Source organism: Podarcis raffonei, chromosome 16 (assembly GCF_027172205.1).
Source record: "Podarcis raffonei isolate rPodRaf1 chromosome 16, rPodRaf1.pri, whole genome shotgun sequence".
NCBI lineage: Eukaryota > Metazoa > Chordata > Lepidosauria > Squamata > Lacertidae > Podarcis > Podarcis raffonei.
The window spans coordinates 14,162,677-14,181,239 of NC_070617.1; the positions used below are offsets into that span (position 1 = coordinate 14,162,677).

General features: G+C 48.5%; 2 protein-coding genes across 5 annotated transcripts in view; one reads left to right on the plus strand and one right to left on the minus strand.

Annotated features, from left to right (window-relative positions):
* Positions 1-15,074, minus strand: part of CTSW (cathepsin W) — a 28,005-nt gene extending 12,931 nt beyond the window's left edge. Inside the window, exons 1-3 of one of the 4 annotated variants that reach the window (XM_053368569.1) lie at positions 13,182-13,289; positions 849-915; positions 17-130 (exon numbers count right to left, since the gene is read on the minus strand). In XM_053368569.1, the coding sequence (XP_053224544.1) occupies positions 17-130; positions 849-900 (166 nt within the window). In that variant the 5' untranslated portion in view covers positions 901-915; positions 13,182-13,289. Of the gene's footprint in view, positions 1-16; positions 131-848; positions 916-1,275; positions 1,586-1,661; positions 1,869-13,181; positions 13,294-14,903 lie in introns of those variants that run through there. The other 3 variants (XM_053368567.1, XM_053368568.1, XM_053368570.1) reach the window with 3 other exon arrangements.
* LOC128403622 (uncharacterized) lies at positions 7,094-18,002 on the plus strand. The gene is made up of 5 exons (XM_053368571.1): positions 7,094-8,301; positions 12,149-12,306; positions 14,121-14,195; positions 15,325-15,488; positions 16,408-18,002. Exons 1-5 carry the CDS (start codon positions 8,171-8,173, stop codon positions 16,519-16,521), a joined length of 642 nt encoding a protein of 213 aa, XP_053224546.1. The 5' UTR covers positions 7,094-8,170; the 3' UTR covers positions 16,522-18,002.
* The last annotated feature ends 561 nt before the right edge of the window (positions 18,003-18,563 follow it).

Consider the following 18,563-nt stretch of genomic DNA (forward strand, 5'->3'; position numbering starts at 1 on the left):
ACACACACACTTTTACCTGTCAAGTCACTGAAGCGGGTGACCCCGTACTGCGCCGTCCCTAACTCCTCAGCCTGCAGCCGCCGGCTGACTTCTAAGTTCTGCACAAAGACCTTGAACCGATATTGCATCTCTGGGGTCAGAAATCAAGAGGAGACAGTGGAGGAAGGAGAATCAGTGGTGCCCCCAGAGAAGGAGAATAAGCAGCAAGAGGCCCCCAAACACAGCCCAAAGGCATATTCCACATTTTGGAGCAAGCCAAGAGATGCAAATTAGAGAGCAGGTGGGGGGAACCTGTCAGGCTCTTCAGAAGATGTACCCCAACTCCCATCCTCGCTGGCCCATTAGCTATGCTGCCTGGAGGCTGATGGGAGTCAGAGTCCGGCAAGGTCAAGAGGGCCACAGTTTCCCCATCCTCGATCTGAAGAGACATTCCCCATCATCATCATTCTTTTGTTCCTGTCTTGAACCTCAGCCCAAGAAGCCTAGCCTCAGAAAGCACTCTCCTCATGCTCAGAGGCTCCTGCTTGCTGCCAAAGAGCTGCAAGTAGTTTTTCAAGCTGGGTTGTCGCGGTGAGCCAATATTCAAAGTCTTGCAGAAAAGCCAGGATGCAGAGAGGAACCCGGTTCTGCTCAGCCATGAAACTGACTGTGAATTCTATTATCGCTCTCATAGAATCATAGAACTGTAGTGCTGGAAGGGGCCTCAGGGGTCATCTAGTCCAACCCCCAGCAATACAGGAATCTTGTGCTCAACGTGTGGGGCTTGTTCTCCCCAGAGAGGCCCCCTCCCCTCCCGCCATCTTCCCTTACCCACACCCTAACCCAATGGGAATCAATGCTGCTGTTACCTTCTTGGCTCAGGTAGGTTTTATTGAACTGCCTCATAAAATCCTGGAACATCTGAGTCAGTTGGGACTGAGACAAAAGCAAAAGGCACAGAGAGGGTTAATTGAATCCCTCCAGGGAGTATCACAAACGATCCCCCCCTCCATTTTTTTCTCTTTTACAATCTTAATTCTATCCATTGCTGGCAGCCCCATTTGGCGTAGACCAGGAGTCAGCAAACTTTTTCAGCAAGAGGCCGGTCCACTGTCCCTCAGACCTTGTGGGGGGCCAGACTATATTGGGGGGAAATGAACGAATTCCTATGCCCCCACATAACCCAGAGATGCATTTTAAATAAAAGGACACATTCTACTCATGTAAAAACATGCTGATTCCCGGATTTAGAAGGCGATTGGGCCGGATCTGGCCCCTGGGCCTTAGTTTGCCTACCCATGGCCTAGACACTTCGTTTTTTATTCCCTTGGGCAGCCATCTTTTCTACTGACGCCTGTGCTTTTGACTCCCAAAATGAACAAACCATGTCCCCAATCCGAAACCCCAGAGAGCTGCTGCCAGTCAGTGTAGTCGACACTGAGCTAGATGGACAAACAGCCTGACTCAGTGTAAAGGGCAGCTTCCTGTGTTCCTAAGCTTCACCAGTTGAATGTCTGCCTGTAAGGCAGCTATTGAAAGCACAGGAGCCCCGTCAGGGAGAATCAGACGTGCATGGCATGCCAAGCAACAGTACTTGAATAAATCCCTTGCACACCACCCTCCTTGGCCACCTGGGCCCCCCCTTCACCCTCACCTCTGCCCTCCCCTTCAGGCGCTCTCACCGTGCTCAGGTCTGGGGCCAGAAAGGTGCTAGCAAAGGGGGCAGCTATCCAGAGCCCCCACAGCATTAAGCGAGCGGCAGGGAAGGTTGTCGGCCACATCGCGGCTGCAATCTGCACAGCTGTGTGGTTAGGAGTGAAAGTAGCTTCTGGGGCTCAGAGCTCAGAAGAAGATGCTGAGGTGAGACAGAGTGGGGAGGAACCACAGAGGCAGGAAGACAAGAGGGGTGTTATTTTGGGAGGGCGGGTGGGTGTCGGAAAGACTTCAAGTGCACATCATGCTCTAGGGAGGGGTGGCAGGGCTTTCTGGCCCTCGGGGACCTGTGTGTGGCAAGGGCAGGGCAGCCTTCTGAGCATGTGCAGAGAGCCACTCTCACAAACCACTGCCACTCTGCGTTTGCCTTTCTTGAGGAAGGCTGCCTGCATCTGCATATTAAGGCTGTCTCAGACTGTTTCGCTAGAGTGGTGCATGCTCTAGTTATCTCTCGCTTGGACTACTGCAATGCGCTCTGTGTGGGGCTACCAGAAACCACAACTAATCCAGAATGCAGCAGCTAGACTGGTAACTGGGAGCGACCGCCGAGACCCTATAACACCGGTCTTGAAAGACCTACATTGGCTGCCAGTACGTTTCCAAGCACAATTCAAAGTGTTGGTGCTGACCTTTACAGCCTTAAATGGCCTCAGTCCAGTATACCTGAAGGAGCATCTCCACTCCCGTCGTTCAGCCCGGACACTGAGGTCCAGCACCGAGGGCCTTCTGGCGGTTCCCTCACTGTGAGAAGCCAAGTTACAGGAAACCAGGCAGAGGGCCTTCTTGGTAGTGGCACTTGCCCTGTGGAACGCCCTCCCACCAGATGTCAGAGAGACTACCAGACTTTTAGAAGACATCTGGAGGCAGCCCTGTTTAGGGAACCTTTTAATGTTTAATAGGTTATTGTATTTTAATATTCTGTTGGAAGCCGCCCAGAGTGGCTGGGGAAACCCAGCCAGATGGGTGGGGTATAAATAATAAATTATTATTATTATTAGAAAAAGAAACCGAAATGCCCTGGTTGGTCACACCTGCGGCTTTGAGCGATGGCCGTCCCTTTGCTTGCTGTGCCCCACCTGTGCTTGCAGCGCGTTCTCAACCTTCTCCCCCCTCCCCCCAGCATCTCTGTCTGGGCACCTGCCCCACACTTGGCAGGCCACTGGCAATGTTCCTTTGTTCCTCCGGGGTGGGTCAGTTTGAGGGGTGTTTGTCAGGCCCAGGATGTAGTTTGCTGGAACAGAGCAAGGAGACAATCCTGGCATTCTGGCCTCTCGCTCCCCTTCCTGCCCCCCTTTCTCCAAGAGGAACAAAACAGGCCGGGGGCTCAGCCAGGAGACTGCTTTCTTGAGCAGTCCAGCTCATTTGCTTACGTGAAGTTTAGATGATACCTGGCCTTTGCTGAGCATTGGTTCGAATTTCCAGGGCACCTCCCTGCCACTTTGGGGGGCTCCAGGCTGTCATTTCATAGAATTGTAGAGTTGGAAGGGCCTCCAAGAGGAGTATTATTATTACAGTGGTACCTTAGGTTACAGACGCTTCAGGTTACAGACCCTGCTAACCCAGAAATAGTACCTCGGGTTAAGAACTTTGCTTCAGGATGAGAACAGAAATCGCAGAAGCGCTGCGCCAGAAGTGGTGCTTCAGGTTAAGAACAGTTTCAGGTTAAGAACGGACCTCCAGAACAAATTAAGTTCTTAACCCGAGGTACCACTGTATTATTATTATTATTATTATTATTATTATTACCCTGCCCTCCAACAAATATACTGTACAAACATAATAAAACATCACACATTAAAAACTGATACAGGGCTGTCTTCAGATGTCTTCTAAAAGTTGTGTAGTTCTTTTGTCTCCTTGACATACGATGGGAAGCTGCCACTGCCAAGAAGGCCCCCTCTGCCTGATTCCCTGTACCTTTACTTCATGCAGTGAGGGCTCAGGAGCAAGCAGGGAAAGGGCAGTTTGACCCCTTACTCCCTTCGTGTGCTCCCGAGGAAGATCTGTAGTACCACTGCTCAGTCGGTAGAGCATGAGACTCTTAATCTCAGGGTTGTGGGTTTGAACCCCACACTGGGCAAAAATAAATAAATCCTGCATTGCAGGGGGTTGGACTAGATGACCCTTGTGGTCCCTTCCAACTCTATAATGCTATGATTCTATAAATGGAGTGCAGGGTGGAAATTTCCCCAATGCAAACACCTGATCCAGCTAATTTATCATCCCCAACCCCAGCTGATGCAACTTTCAGTTTGAAAAGACAAACCTACTGCACACTTAGGGTGTTAAAAACAAGACACTTTTAGAGTCAAAAGCTTGGCCCTGAGAGGATGTGGTTCACAAGATTGCCAGCTAATTGCAGCGGGGGGGGGGGGAGTAGTCTGGCTCTTCTGCCTCTGGCAGCTGTTCTGCAGAAATGAGAATGGCCCTTGCAACCCAGACAAAGGCATTTTCATCGATTAGGCATGTGGGTTTCAGTTCATGGATATATTCAGCCCCAGAACATCCCTTTTGCCTCCTCTGCACCGTGTGAAATTCACACTTCTCTGTATTTTGCAATGCAGTTCTTCAATCAAGTCATATTTTTTTTTAAAAAAAGTACAGTATTAGTGAAAAGAACAAACACACTCATATTAAGGGTAGCAGCTTTGCAAAAATGTGCATTAGGTAAAATTGACAGCATTAAGAGAAATCTGCTCTCAAATGATAGATAATTTTAACAAGGACTCTTTAAATAATTGCAAACTGATGTTGAAATATAGAGAGTTGGGTTTAAGACCGTAAAAACAAGAAACAAAAACAAACAGATCCACCCATTCTTAGCTGCAGGTTTCCCATCCCAAGTGGGAGAGCTTATTCTCTGCATCTGGATACAAGCAGATTCTCGGTTAGGTGAATCACATGATGAGGACAAGAAGATGCAGAGGAACAGACTCTGGTTCTGGACTTTTCAGCGGAAAGGACAACTCCATGTGCCCAAACTGACAAACTGCTCACTTACGGCTGGTGCCCTAGCTGTGGCTGCTCCTGGCCGCAGGTGCCCATCACCTCCCACCTGGACTGCTGCAAGGCGCTCTACTTGGGGCTGCCCTTGAAGATGGTGCCAAATGTAGCTGCCACGTTGGCGAGTGGCACTGTGGGTCATCGCCAGCCCCAAAGCCTTGTGCCGGCTCGCTGCCAGTGAGCTACCTGGTCCAGTTCAAGGTGTCCTACTTGAAAATGTGACTGTGACTCTGTTTGGAGGATAAGAGCTGTAGCTCAGGGACAGGACATCTGCTTTGAATGCAGAAGGTCCCAGCTGTAGAGCTGGGAACATCTTGTCTGAAACCCTGGAGAGGTGCTGCTGGTCAGTGGAGACCATAATAAGTTAGATGGACCAGGGGCCTAACAGTGTAAGGCAGTTGCCTATGTTTCTATTCTTGATATTTCAGTCGGCAGACTCTCGATCTCAGGGTTGTGGCTTTGAGGCCAGTGTTCGGGAAAAAGATTCCTGCGTTGGACTAGATGACCGCCAGGGTCCCTTCCAACTCTACAATTCTAAACCCTGTCCTGACAGCACCGCTGTTCCCTTCGCCCATCCTTATCGCAAAGGGCTAGATAATTCCTTTTATTATGATTATTTAAAGAAAAGGGACTATTCAGAGAGAAGGGCCTGGATTGACTTCAAAAGAGCCAGGCACCCGCAGACTAGTCCCCCATTTTGTCCGCCCCCCCCCCCGCCCATCCGTGGCTGCAGCTAATTTAATGCTTCAGTCCAGTTAGCAACTCCCCCCACTTCCCACCCTCAGCCCTTGATGTGAAGACCTTGGAAGCAGGTGCAGTGTGCTGTGTCTGCGGACGGCTAATCTCCTAGCAGATTCCACCGTTCGGTCATGTTGCTCCCCCCATCCTGCACACACTTTTTTTCATGCATACATACCGCCCCCCCTCCCCAAGTCAACCTGGGACGCTATTTATAGGCTAAGGAGACAAGAGTTCCCTGTTAACGCAGGAATGTCTCGCTTTTAGGAGGGGGAGAAAAGGAGAAAGAGAAAAGAGAAGTCGAGGTCTCCTCCTCACCCCCAACCTGTCAGATGAAAGCGGGCACTGTTTCTTGGGTTTATTTTTAATAAGGAATGAAAGGGAAAACCCCACACACTTAAAAGCAACCTTGGCTAGGAGGACATTCACTACCTCTAGATGCAAAAAAATAAAAAATAAAAAATGCTTCTTGGTCATTGAAAGATTCAAGTATTAGATGCAGATTCAAAAATAATAGCTAGCTAACTTATTAACAGCTGCAAAAAAAATCTTCATTGCTAAAATCTGGAAAATAACATATTTTAGGAGGACTTGGCGATGATCAATGAATTTTGGAGTGAAGGACACGATTGATTGTGCTCTCAAATTATATGACAAGATGCAAACATGTCTTACATTTATTGTAAATATATTTTTCTCTTTTATTATTATTTTTGCAAAGCTTGATCTTTGTATCTACTGAGTAAACATTTTAAGCAATTTTTTTTAAAAAACCGTCCTTGGCTGGATCAGACCAAAGGCCCATCTAGCCCATCATCTTTTTACCTCCAACAGTGTGGCCTTCTCACAAGCAGGGCCTGTGGCTTTGTTATTCGCATCCATCACCTACACAGGACACAAGGAGGGTTTGTTGTGGCTAATAGCAATTGATGGGGTTATAGCAGCCAGGGCTGCCTCTAGGTCTGAAGGCGTCTCATCAAGGTGGTCAGGATGTGCTGTGGCCTCACGGAAAGTTAAAAGTGGTGGGCTTTACAAAAGCAATGAAATAATCTTTTTATTGAAAACTGGAGTACTTTCATCATGCACTGAAACTGCAAAACACTTTTTTAAAGGTGCAACACACACACACACAATATGATAATGCAATAAATTTTCCTTTTCTGGAAATAAAAAGAAAACGACGATGAGCCAGGTATGAATTATGTAATTCATTCAGTCAGAACTGAAGATAAATAGTGTTGGATTGTCTCCGTTTTAAAGTAATCTGCAAACACTAAACAACTTCTCCATAAATATTTACATCAGATTTAAGATTTGACTCTTATACGCAAATTGAAAAAGCTTCCCCCCACCCCACTAATGAATAAATAAATAACAAAAATGATTGTAATAAACTTCTTTTTTCTAAGTGAGTCTTTCTTCATTTTTCGTAATCTTACATTTACGACAACGTCCCAGACTGATTCTATTTAGTGGTCTCTGGTGCATTGTGGGAAATTTAAAGTGATGGGAAGAGTCAGAACATTCCTTTTTGCAGAGGACAGTCCTCTCTCTGAAGGCTCTGAACCCTCTTGTGAAGGGCTGTGCAGTCCAAGGGTTGTAGCCATTGTTAGTCCTGCTCAATAGACCCATCAAGCAGTAACAACTGGGGGAAGGAAAAGGCATTGGGTTTTTTGCCTGCCTGCCTGCCTGACAGCCAGCCAGCCCTCCTTATTCTGCCTCTGTGTAGGAGCTACAGCTTTTTGAGGTGGGAGCAGAGGCATGTACCCCAGAAATAGGCCGTCTACGCAGAACCTCAGAGCTTGCTGGCCTTCGCACTGCCTTGCTTCCTGCCCACATCCTCAGTGACAGCAGCTGAAGCAAGGCTGGCGGAAGACATTTGGCCCCTGAGGTGAACTACAAAATGGCACCCCTTTTCTTTCAGGGAAAAAGGGGTGAATGAAGGTGTCAAATGAACCTTATCTGACAGCTGAACTGTCAATCAAAGGCCGTGGCAGGAGTGGAGAAGAGGCCCGCTCTGAATCACGATGGGTGGAGGCATAGCCCAGGAGACACCCCCAGCGGGCAGCCAGCCCCTAAGGGTAGCAGGAGGCCTATGTTCTTAGGTTCATTAATGCAGAGAGACACAATCTTGCCTCTGAAACACCCAGGCTGAGGTAAAATACAAGGTTTTTAAGCTGCCACCATGGAATCCAACAGGTCCAGTGCAGCAGAAATGTTCTCCCACACAGCCCCCATTGAAAGGAATGGGACCTGCACCAGGTGCAGATGTTTGGTTTTTGTTATTTTTTTAAAGCACTCTGCTTATGCCCAGAAGTTCCTTTGCCCACCCTTCCAGAACTCAGCTGGGCTATTTCAAGCATGTTCTTCTGACGCTGAATCTCAGCTCCTGGTTTTAATTCCCCCGCCCCACACAAGGTAGGGTTTTTTTGTGGGAGGGCGAATGCTGGGACACGGCCCCCAGAAGCTGGCGCGTGATGCTGCCTCTCCAATTCCTCTGAGGGAAGGCACAAGCCTGCCTGTGAAAAATGCCAAGGTCACAGCAGTGTTGGGGGAGAGGCAGATAAAAGTGGGTTCTCACAGTCCCTCTGCTTCCATCCTTGCTCTGCCCAAGCCAGTTTCGCCCGCCTAGTCTAGCTGGCATTCTTGGCCAGGCTAGGCTACCCTGCACCCCCGCTGTTCTCTCCCCCCTGGCTTTGCCCGCCTGGCTTGGCGTGGCACCCTGCTGGCGTGCGCCATGTTCCACCTGGTGCTTGTGAGTGGGTTGCTGACAGGGGTGTCGTCGTGGGGGTCCTTCGCCCTCGTCCGGGAGTCCAGCCTTGATGAAGAACAGCCGCTCGAGTCGTCTGTCGTTACCCTCAATGAGAGGTAAGCAGCTGGCCAGATCCTTTTGTGCTTGCAATTTGGGAATACTATCTGGTGCGGTGGCTGGACCTGAGGCTCTGATTTAATACCTGAGGCTCCCTGGGTGGCTTGGGGTCAGTCTTCCTCTCTAGCTAGGCTCCCCCCCCACCAGCCTAGCGTACCTAGCAAGTTTGTTGTGATGATTAAAATGGGTGTTGGGGGGGGAGCGTTGTGTGTTGTCTTGAAGGAAATGTGGGGTGTGGGGCTGGTCCGTTGGGATGTGATGACAGGTGGGAAGAGGGTTGTTATTTAGGGTAACGAAGAAGACTGTGTGATCAGGGGAGTAGGGAAAGTTTGCATGCAGATGGTCCCAGGGTTGAGATCCTGTTGAGCGGCTTAGCATCTGCTTTCATTGCAGAAGCTCCTAGGTTCAGTCATTTCCCCCCTTCAGTCTTGCACCTCTCCCGGTATGGCTGGGAGAGACCCCTTGTGGCAGCCTGCCAATGGCCTGACTCAGTACGGTGCAGCTTCGTACGTTCCCCTATGCGGAAAAGTTACAGGGGACACGGCAGAGATTTTTGAAATGATGCATACTGCAGAGAATGTGGAAACAGAGATACTTTGCTGGCAGTTGTTACTCTTCCCACAACCAGCTTGGCAGAGGTTTCAGAACAGACAGAACCCATGCTTCCATTGCACCTGGTTAACTTACAGACCTCTCTGCCACAATTCATGTCACCGGTGGCTGCCTTTTAATAATAATAATGGAAATTAATTAGACAACTTTTTGAGGACCATAGATGAGTCTTAGACATCCTGGCTAAATTGATCTCCCATGGTCAGGGGCAAGCTATCCTAGGACACTGCTGGGGATGAACATCAGGGAATGGCCATTGCCTTCGTAACATGCTTGTTAGGGTCCAAAAGGCTGGCCAGTGGTGGGAGCAGGATCCTGGACTAGACAGCCCTTTTGTCTGATCCAGCACAAGCTTGTGCAGCATTTTCCCACAGGTGTTTACTTGGAAGCAAACTCTGCCGCGTTTGAAAGGGGCTTACAAAGTTTGCAAAGGATTTGCAGCTGCAGTCTTTTAAAGTACAGTCCTAACTGTGCCTACTCAGAAGTAAGCCCTACCGAATGCAATGGGAACACAGCAAGCTCCCTTAGATTGAGTCAGGCCACTGGTCCAACACACGAATTGGCAGCTCTCCAGGGTTTCAAGGCAGGGGACATTGCAAGCCGTACAGGGAGATGTCCGGCACGACTGATTCTGGGCTTTTCTGCATGCAAAGCAGATGCTCTACCAATGAGCCACAGCCCTTCCCCAGTGGGTCTGGCACCTATAGGAAAGGGAGGTGAGGATTAATATTAATAATAATTTTATTATTTTTACCCCGCCCATCAGGCTGGGCTTCCCCAGCCACTTTGGGCGGCTTCCAGCACATCTAAAAGCATAATAAAAGAGTTCTGGGTCTTTCCCCTTGCTGTTGCTACAGCCAACAAAAACAGTCCAATCCCACATGTATTCCTCAGTAGTAAGCCCCAATGAGTTCACTCCCAGGTGAGTAGGCATATAGGACTGTGTCCGAAAAGGGCTCTCGTTGGGAGGAATCAATTCAAACTTATCCCTGCCGCTTTCTGCTAGCTCAGCTTGCTTCAATGCAGACCAACTAGTCCAGTCCTTGTGGGACAGCCAGCATGGTTGCCTTGCTATAAACCACCTTGTGGCTTGTGCAAAAGGTAGAATATCTATCACCTAGACAGAGGATCGTTGTTGGGAAAGAAATCTCAGCCAGTCAGTGTAGGCAGTATTGAGTTAGATGGACCAAGGACCTGCTTCCTGCTTTTCTCCTGTGAGCACAGTAACAATTTTAAGGGACGTTAAAGCAACCATGGCCATGCTGGTCAGCAACACCAGCTTGGCGGGAAAGATAATTGCCTGTACTGTTTGCAAGGAGGATTCTTTCGGCTAAATGTTGGGGGGAAACGTCTTAACCATAAGTACTCTTTGACAGTGGAACAGGCGTCGTCCTTGGGAGGTGGTATGCTGTTCTTTGCTGGAGAGGCTGGGCACAGGCTGTCAGGGATGCTCTCATAGAATTGTAGAGTTGAAAGGGACCCCTGGGGGCCATCTAGTCCAACCCCCTGCAATGCAGGGATCTCAACCATGACACATGGCCACTCAACCTCTGCTTTAAAACCTTCAAGGAAGGAGTAGCTAGTTAACTAGTCAGCCCCCTGAACTCCAGATGTTTGCTTGGGTGGCTTTGCCCCTGAATCACTCCCCAATATCATTCGGGAAAGGCTCCAGGTTCTCCTGCCTGAAACCTTGGAGAGCTGCTGCCTGCCAGTGTTGACAATATTGAGCTGGATGGACCAGTCGCCTGACTCAGTAGAGGGCAACTCCCTCTATACCTGTGTCACTTTTGGCTGTTTCGATGTCACTCAGGCTGTTAGAAATCCAGGAGCCCCTTCCAGATCCGAAATGGCCTCCTTAGCCTCTTCTGCTTCATTAAAATTAAAATTATTAAAATAAACTATAAAAATTAAATTAATTTGGCTGAGGAGGATTGTGTAGCTAAATTCGAAGGTGGAGAACTGTGTTGCAGAGAGAGGACAGAAAAGGCCACCTGAAATTTGTTGTAGTCATACCTCTGTGTGGTGCTGGGAGGTGAGCTAAAACAGAGAGGAGGCTCATTCTGGAGCACAGAGTTGTGGTGGAAGGGAAAGCACAATCCTTTTAGAAAGGGATGTATTCAGCAGGTTATCTGAGTAACAATAGGCATTGGAAACAATGGATGTTTCTCTTGGTTTGTTTAGGCTCCTGCTTGTTCAGTGAACTGGATGCCAGTTTCCCAGCCAGCTTTTGCTCCTCCGTTTTGTTATAGCAGCTTTATTGGCAGATATTAAAGGGGGAATGTATCCCCTGCTAATCCCTTGCCCGTCAAGCTGCTGTTGAAAGCAGAAGAGCAGGGAAGGCTATATTGTTTTGTTGTTGTTGGCAACCTCAGAAGAGATTGCTCCTGTGCCTATGGGACGGATGAGTCTGCCCCATTTTGTCTCAGCTTCTCATTTTTCTAATCTTCAGTTTGCAACATTTCTCCAGCAGTTTGCAATTTATTGAAAAATTCCTCATAAAAACAGCCAGCTTTTACTGCACATTTCTCCTAATATACAAATCTCTGCAAGCAATTTGTCCTAAAATCAGTGCGGCTTTGTATACCATTTTCACCAAGATGTGTGCATTTTGCTGCACACGTCCCCCTAATACAGTTTTGTGCAATTTTGTTGTTGTTGGAGAACTGTTGGACTAGGGCCTGGGAGACCAGAGTTCGAATCCCAGCCCAGCCATGAAGCTCACTGGGTGACTGTGAGCTAATCACTGCCTCTCACCCTAACCTACCTCACAGGGATGTTGTGAAGATAAAAGGAGCTTTTTGGAGGAAAGAAGGTGTCGTAAGATTTGTTTCACATATTGTTTCAGGAAACCCAAATTAGATAGGCTCCTGCGATAATGCAAACTGAACCTTATTTCTCCCAAATTCATACCTGTGCCTTTTTGCACAAGCTACCTCTCCTGCAAGGGTGAGAGATGTTTTCCCCGCTAATGAAACCCATGCTGTGCTCAAACAGAAGTGGCATTGCAACAGCAGAGGGACATATGAAGCTGCCTCCTATCAACTCAGACCATTGGGCCATCTAGCTCAGTAATGTCCACACTGGCTGGCAGCATCTCTCCCTAGCTGGAGATGCCATTAGGGGTTGAACCCGGCGCCTTCTGCATGCAAAGCATGTGATCTGCCCTTCCCTAAGCGACATTGGCAAGCTGTAGAACCTGTAGCTGATCTCTGCCTGTTCTGTCTCCTCCGGCAGCTGCAAGGAGCGGGCCCTCCAGGAAGTGGGCTCTGCCACGCTCCGGTTGCTCCGGTTGGACAGCCCCCCCAGGATCGCAGCTGGCACAAGGAGGCAGGCGCATGAAGCTTGGGAAATGATGGAACTGCCGGATCTGTCCAGTGGGGGGCAGCATTTCAGTGAGTCTTCATTCCCACCCCACTTCTGCATCCCTCACCTTGACCTTCCCACTTATCCCAACCCCAAGGCAGGGGTTTGATCGGCACTGGACCTTGGCTCCAGGATCTGCTTTCAACGCCAAGGCTGCCCTGGAATATCAGTTCCCTAAAGCATGTACAAGGGATGCGGGTGGCGCTGTGGCTTAAACCACAGAGCCTAGGACTTGCCCATCAGAAGGTTGGCGGTTTGAATCCCTGCGACGGGGTGCGCTCCCATTGCTCGGTCCCTGCTCCTGCCAACCTAGCAGTTCAAAAGCACGTCAAAGTGCAAGTAGATAAAAAGGTACCGCTCCGGTGGGAAGGTAAACAGTGTTTCCATGTGCTGCTCTGGTTCGCCAGAAGTGGCTTAGTCATGCTGGCCACATGACCCGGAAGCTGTACACCGGCTCCCTCGGCCAATAAAGCGAGATGAGCGCCGCAACCCCAGAGTTGGCCACGACTGGACCTAATGGTCGGGGGTCTCTTTACCCTTTACCTTTAAAGCATGTACAGAGTGTCTTTTCCTTCCCCACTTACCACTGATAGTGAGGGGCTTATGGGTCAGAAAGCACAGCTTCTGAAATTACTTAAGCCTCTGCATAAACTCACCTAACCATAATCTTCCTTTTCCTTTTGCCTCACCAAGTACCGCTAATTAAACTGAGATAAAAGTTGCTGCTACTTCTTTCTTTTTTTAAGCCCTGTTTTTATGGCTGTCTGAGCAGCCCAACAGACAGAAATGCAGCATGTGAAGTTTTTTCTAGCATGTGGGGGGAAAGGTCCATCTTTTCAATTTGGCAGACATTTTTACTGAGATTGACAGGAGCAAACAGCTCAGTCTGAAAAACTCAACATACCTAGTGTTGATGCGTCGGAAGCTTGGAGATGTGGGTTCAAATTCCTCCCTCTGCCAAGGAATTGCTGTGAGATGTTGGGCAAAATGCTCACTTTCAGCCTTGGTAGTCCCATCTGTGGAATGGGGAGAGTGACCAAAACTGAGGGACATTTATTGAGACCAGCAACTGTTACACACCTGCTGGTAATCCCAAATTAATATCACTTCCACACTGCTCCTCACATTATTTTGATCTAGATTAGTAGGAACACCTCCCATCAAGGGGAAAATCACAACTTTGTTAGGCTTCCTTACACTCCACTACAAACTTTCCCCCAATTTTTCTATTTTCTTTTTATTACTTATCTCCAGGGGGTATTCCTACTAATCTAGATCAAAATAATGTGAGGAGTTCAGATCCCGTCATGTGCTGCAATAAATCTATGCTTTCTTTTTTCCCCTTTTTTTTCTTATAAAGTATAATATTGCTTTTTATTTTGAATCAATATGGTGCGGGCCAGCATAATCTTTTAAGTGCTTTGGGTCTCTAAAAGGTCTTAATTTGGCCCTGGGGGGGGACATATACAGCCTGCAACCTCAACCTTGGATCTGAGGTGACTTTATGTCTGCAGAATCAAGCCTAATGTTTGTATCCGTTTTAGGTTCCTTATCTCCCCAAAGCCCACTTCACCCCCCAATCCTTTCTGTAACATCTTTGGCTGGGGAAGAGTTCCAAGAAACCCACAAACCTTAGTAATAATAATAATGATAATAATTTTTATTTATACCCCGCCCTCCCCAGCCAAGGCCGGGCTCAGGGCAGCTAACAAGCAATAATAAAAACAAGTTGAATGAATACAACTTAAAAACCTTGCCACTATTTTGTGGCCTTTTCCTTAGTCCTAATAATAAAGGAAGTGCCTTTCGAATTTCATTCTTCTCCCACCTGTTCCCCAAACAGATCTTTCGTCCAATGAGACACTGCTGGTCCGAAGAGAAAGCTGCACCCAAATTTCCCACCACGTCACGTTGGAAGGTAATGCTAAGCCAGGGGTGGGGAGCCTTTTCTTAAGGGCTGCATTCCCTTCTAGACAACCTTCCAGGAGCCACTGGGCAGTGGTTGGCAGTGCCAGAGGGAAAAGTGGCAAAGGGGGGGGCATCAAAGCTTCATTTGCACACCCACCTTTCTCTATCCTCCCACCAGGCAAGCAAAGGGGCATTATTGGGGCTGAAGATAATCAGGGATGATTTCCCTCCGTCAAAAGGGAAGGGAAGATCCCAGGTCTCCCAGGGTTTCAGAGGCAAAAGTGGAAGGTGCACACCCTCCAACATTTCTCCAGTGAAAATAGGGACTTCCTAAGTAAAAGTGGGACATTCTAGGATCAAATCAGAAACCTGGATGGCTTCTGCAAACCTGGGACTGTCCCTGGAAAATAGGGACACTTGCCAAGAGCAATATAGCATCAACTTTGGGGGGCCCAGCCCCCTCAAATATTTTATGGGGGGAGACAAAGGGACTTTGGTCCGTAAGGGTTGGCTCCTATGCCTAAAAGCTACCTTCAGACCTGAGATTGCCCATCCTGGCTGGATAGTGGCGCCGTTTAATTAAAAGCCAAGGAAACGAGGCACTTTTAAGAACCGACCTGAAAGAACAAAAATATTGACAGTCTCCTCAGGTTCCGGTTTACTAATGCTAATAAATGTTAATGCACTCTGAAGCATTCCAGCAATTTTCGACTCTTACCTCCATTTTCTCAAGAGTATTATCCACAATGCACTTGTGGCAGCCATGTTTTCCACTTAAACTGTGGTGCCCCCTTGAGGGGTGAACTGCATGATACACTCAGATACCCAAACACAAAACAAATGCAGATTTGGAGAGGGGTCTAGAATGTAGAAATGGCAAGAGGGAAGGTTCTCTCACCTAACCCTTTTGTTTCAGCCTCAGGTGTAGGGGATCTGTCAGGCCCTACAACACTACAACTCCCATCGCCCAATGGCCATTAGCCATGCTGCTGGGAGTTGGAATCCTGCAAAAGTTCCCCTCCCCTAATCCAGGGGTTTCATGGAGGAGAATGACCCCCTGTCTGTACTGCAGCTTCCTGCCCCACCACCTTTCCTGTATCTTCACCCACCTTTTCCTTCTGGACTTCCTCCTCCCCCAGATCTTGGCTGGCAAAGCTGGGTGCTGCACCCGGTCTCCTTCGTCTTCACCCAGTGCCTCGGGTGCCGCTGCCGACGAAAGGACAAGGCCCCTCCGCTGGCCCTTTGGATTCAAGACTGCGGACTTGAGCAGCCGAGCCGTCGGCCAGATGGGCAAGCCAAGCAGGTACAGAGCGCCTCTCAGAGAGCCGTATGAAATTAGGCCGAGGAACCACAGGTTGCGCACCTCCTGAGCTAACCCTGTACAGTCTGCTTTGACCGGCAGTGCCTGTCCAGAGTCTAGGGCAGAGAAGGGCCCATCTTTCCCAGCACCTGCTCCCAGAGATGCAGGGATCGAAGGTGTGACCTTCTGGGCTGCCAAACAAGGGAATCTGCTCCTGACTAAGTATGGGCCCCTCCTCTGGGACATCGGAAGCTGTGGGGGTATCGCTGGTGACCTAAACATTTCAGGGCACAATTCTGCAACATGCCAATTTATATCTAATGATGCAGATTTAGGTCAGATTCCAGAGCAAGGGCGGGGAGCGATCTCTGGCTCTTGCTGTCAAGATGCCAAGTGATGGATCTGGCCTTGATCACGGGCAGAGAAGTCTTTTCTGAGATGGATGAGATCCTTTTAATCAGCAGTTATAGGGATGACCCTGGGGAGCTTCTGCTTGCAAAGCAGGGGTTAATTCCCACTGCGCTATAGTCCCTCCCCAGGGAACCTAAGAAGGTGCCTTATTCCCGTTCAGGCTATTTGTCTACATAACTCAGTATTGCCCACTTGGACTGGCAGCAGCTCCTTAGGGTCCTTGCTGTTCTCTTCCTGGCTGGGCCTTTTTAAGGGCTCCCTCTTGTGTTCTTGTCTTCCGGAGAGCGAAACAAGGCTAGGGTTGGCCCTCCTGTTATCTTTGGATGGTAAGTGAATAAATTGTACCCAGGAAGCTGCTTTCTACTAAGCCAGATCCCTCTAGCACAGTTTTGCCTACACTGACTGGCAGCAGCTCTTCAGGGTTTCAGACCAGGGTCTCTCCCAGCCCTGCCTGGAGATGCCATCAAGGACTGAACCTGAGCCCTTCCTCCTGCTGCTTCTCTCTCAACAGAGACACTGCTGCCAGACCCGCCGGGCACCGGTGCCCTTCGTGTTCCTCAAAGAGGACGGCTCGTTGGTCATTCGAGCAATCCGCCTGGAACGAGACTGCCACTGCCGCCCCTGAGGCTTTGCCCCCATCCTGGCTGGCGTGGAAGGCGCCCCACGCCGAGGGTGACGGGAATTTGTAACAGAGGACTGCTGGAGAATCAACAGAGGACGCCCCCAATTGGCAGTTGCCCATGTTGGGGCAGAGCAGTGGAAGAACCTTTCTCCCACAAGGGACATTAATGGGGTGAGAAGGGAGTCCGTTTCTCTTCATGCTTGGTTGCTGCAGAGGAAACCTCTGATCCAAATACAATCGGAGAATACTATCCCCTTCACAAGTTGCTGGGACTTCAACTTTCCATTATCCCTCACTGCTGGCCATGCTGTCCAGAGATGATGGGATTTGGAGTCCCAACAATTTCTGGAGGGCCACGGGTTCCTCATCCTGGAAACAAAAGATAACCTTCAACTGATTTTGCTGTTGAAGGTCACCAAAGAATTGTGATATATATATATATACCATTACAAAACTGCAACCCAAAGGCAGCGTCTCTGGGGGATAAGTTACTTCATCACCGAGTGAAGTTTGTACTTCCGTAGCTCATGAAAGGGCCTCCATAGTGGTGGCTCCCTGGCATTGGAATGACTTCCTTCCTGAGATCCAGCTGGTGTTTGGGCACCAGCTGAAAACTTACCTCTTTAGCCAGGCTTTTTATGACATGGGTTCTTGATGTATTAAGCCACTGACTTTTGTAGTAAGGAGGGTAAGTTGTCATACTGCTTGATTTCATATTAATATTTGTTTGTTTACTGGAATTGTTGTACTGTTAAGTTTCATTTTATATTTGATATACCCTGATTCAGGATGGTTTGCGTGTTGAAGGACAGGGTGAAAATGAATCTCTTTTGAGTTGTACCTTACAATGAGCTTGCCCGTCTCTTCCCGTTATTTGGCCCTTGCAGGTCCTATGGCTTCCCTAGTCTGGTGCCCTTTCAGATGTTTTGGACTACAATTCCCATTAGCACAAACCAACACAGCCAGATCAGGGAGTTGTAGTCCCACAGCATCTGATAGGAAAGGGCTGCCCTTAACACTACAACTAGATCTGCATACAAGTACCATCTCCATGCCATCGGAAACATCTTCTGTTGGTTTTTGCAGATCAAGCTGCTGATAAATGCACAGGAGCAGGTCAGGCTGTTTTTCTTTTTGATAAGTTGGCAACCCTGTCATATAAGCATGGTTGACACCCATAGAATAGAATGTTAACGTTGGAAGGGGCCTCAAAAAAGTCATTTAGTTCAATAAGAAGAATGAGATTGGCAGCAATTAGAAAAACTCATCCCTGGTATGTGAGTGAAGGAAACTCCTCTGACTGAGTTGTGACAGTTAAACAGGCAAGGAATTAAGTTTAATTTTTTGTTATGGACATGGCCACAAAGTCAATGGCTGCAGTTCTGGCAAGGGCACAGGGTGAAGGGGGCAAATTTTGTATCTTATCCATATAAAGAAATGCATGCAGATTTAACACTAAAAATGTATTGACTATTTTAATACAACCTTGCTGCGAATTTGTCGTCTTTTTATGTTCCAGAAGAGAGGGCGAGTTAGGCTGACAAGGCAGTAATATGTGCATAAAGTTGCAACAGGAAGCGGGAGACGCAAGCAAATTTTGCTCTAACCCATTTGAGGGACAGGACCTGGTGCGTCGAAACCTGTTTTTAAGGCAAACACTTTTAACCCCGGTAATTAAGAAGCAGCGAGGGCTTCTGAACATGTGCAGAGAGCCCTTCCCAGCCTCCTGAGTTATGGCAGACTTCAGCCAACATGCTTCTTAGAAACTGCAGCCCTACACTTGCTTAGCTGGTGGGAAGCTGTGCTGAGCAGAGAAGGACTCGTGTGCACAAATTCCATGGCTTCTGATGGGATTGTTAAAAACACATGCTTCGAAATTCTCTCCTCGAAGTGAGGGAGATCTGAGGTGCTTGCTTTGGTGTGGCCTAATCTGAAAACTCAGAAACTGGAGATGTTCCCAAACTCCCTTTAAATATGGAGGTTCCATTTTTATAACACCAGGTAGTCACTGATAGTACTATCAACCACCAGATTTCTCAAATCAT

Coding starts and splice junctions, on each gene's coding strand:
- LOC128403622 (XM_053368571.1), top strand. CDS start 8,171: ATGTTCCACCTGGTGCTTGTGAGTGGGTTGCTGACAGGGGTGTCGTCG. Junction 12,307..14,120: donor CAGTGGGGGGCAGCATTTCA/GTGAGTCTTCAT, acceptor TTCCCCAAACAG/ATCTTTCGTCCAATGAGACA. Junction 15,489..16,407: donor CAGATGGGCAAGCCAAGCAG/GTACAGAGCGCC, acceptor CTCTCTCAACAG/AGACACTGCTGCCAGACCCG.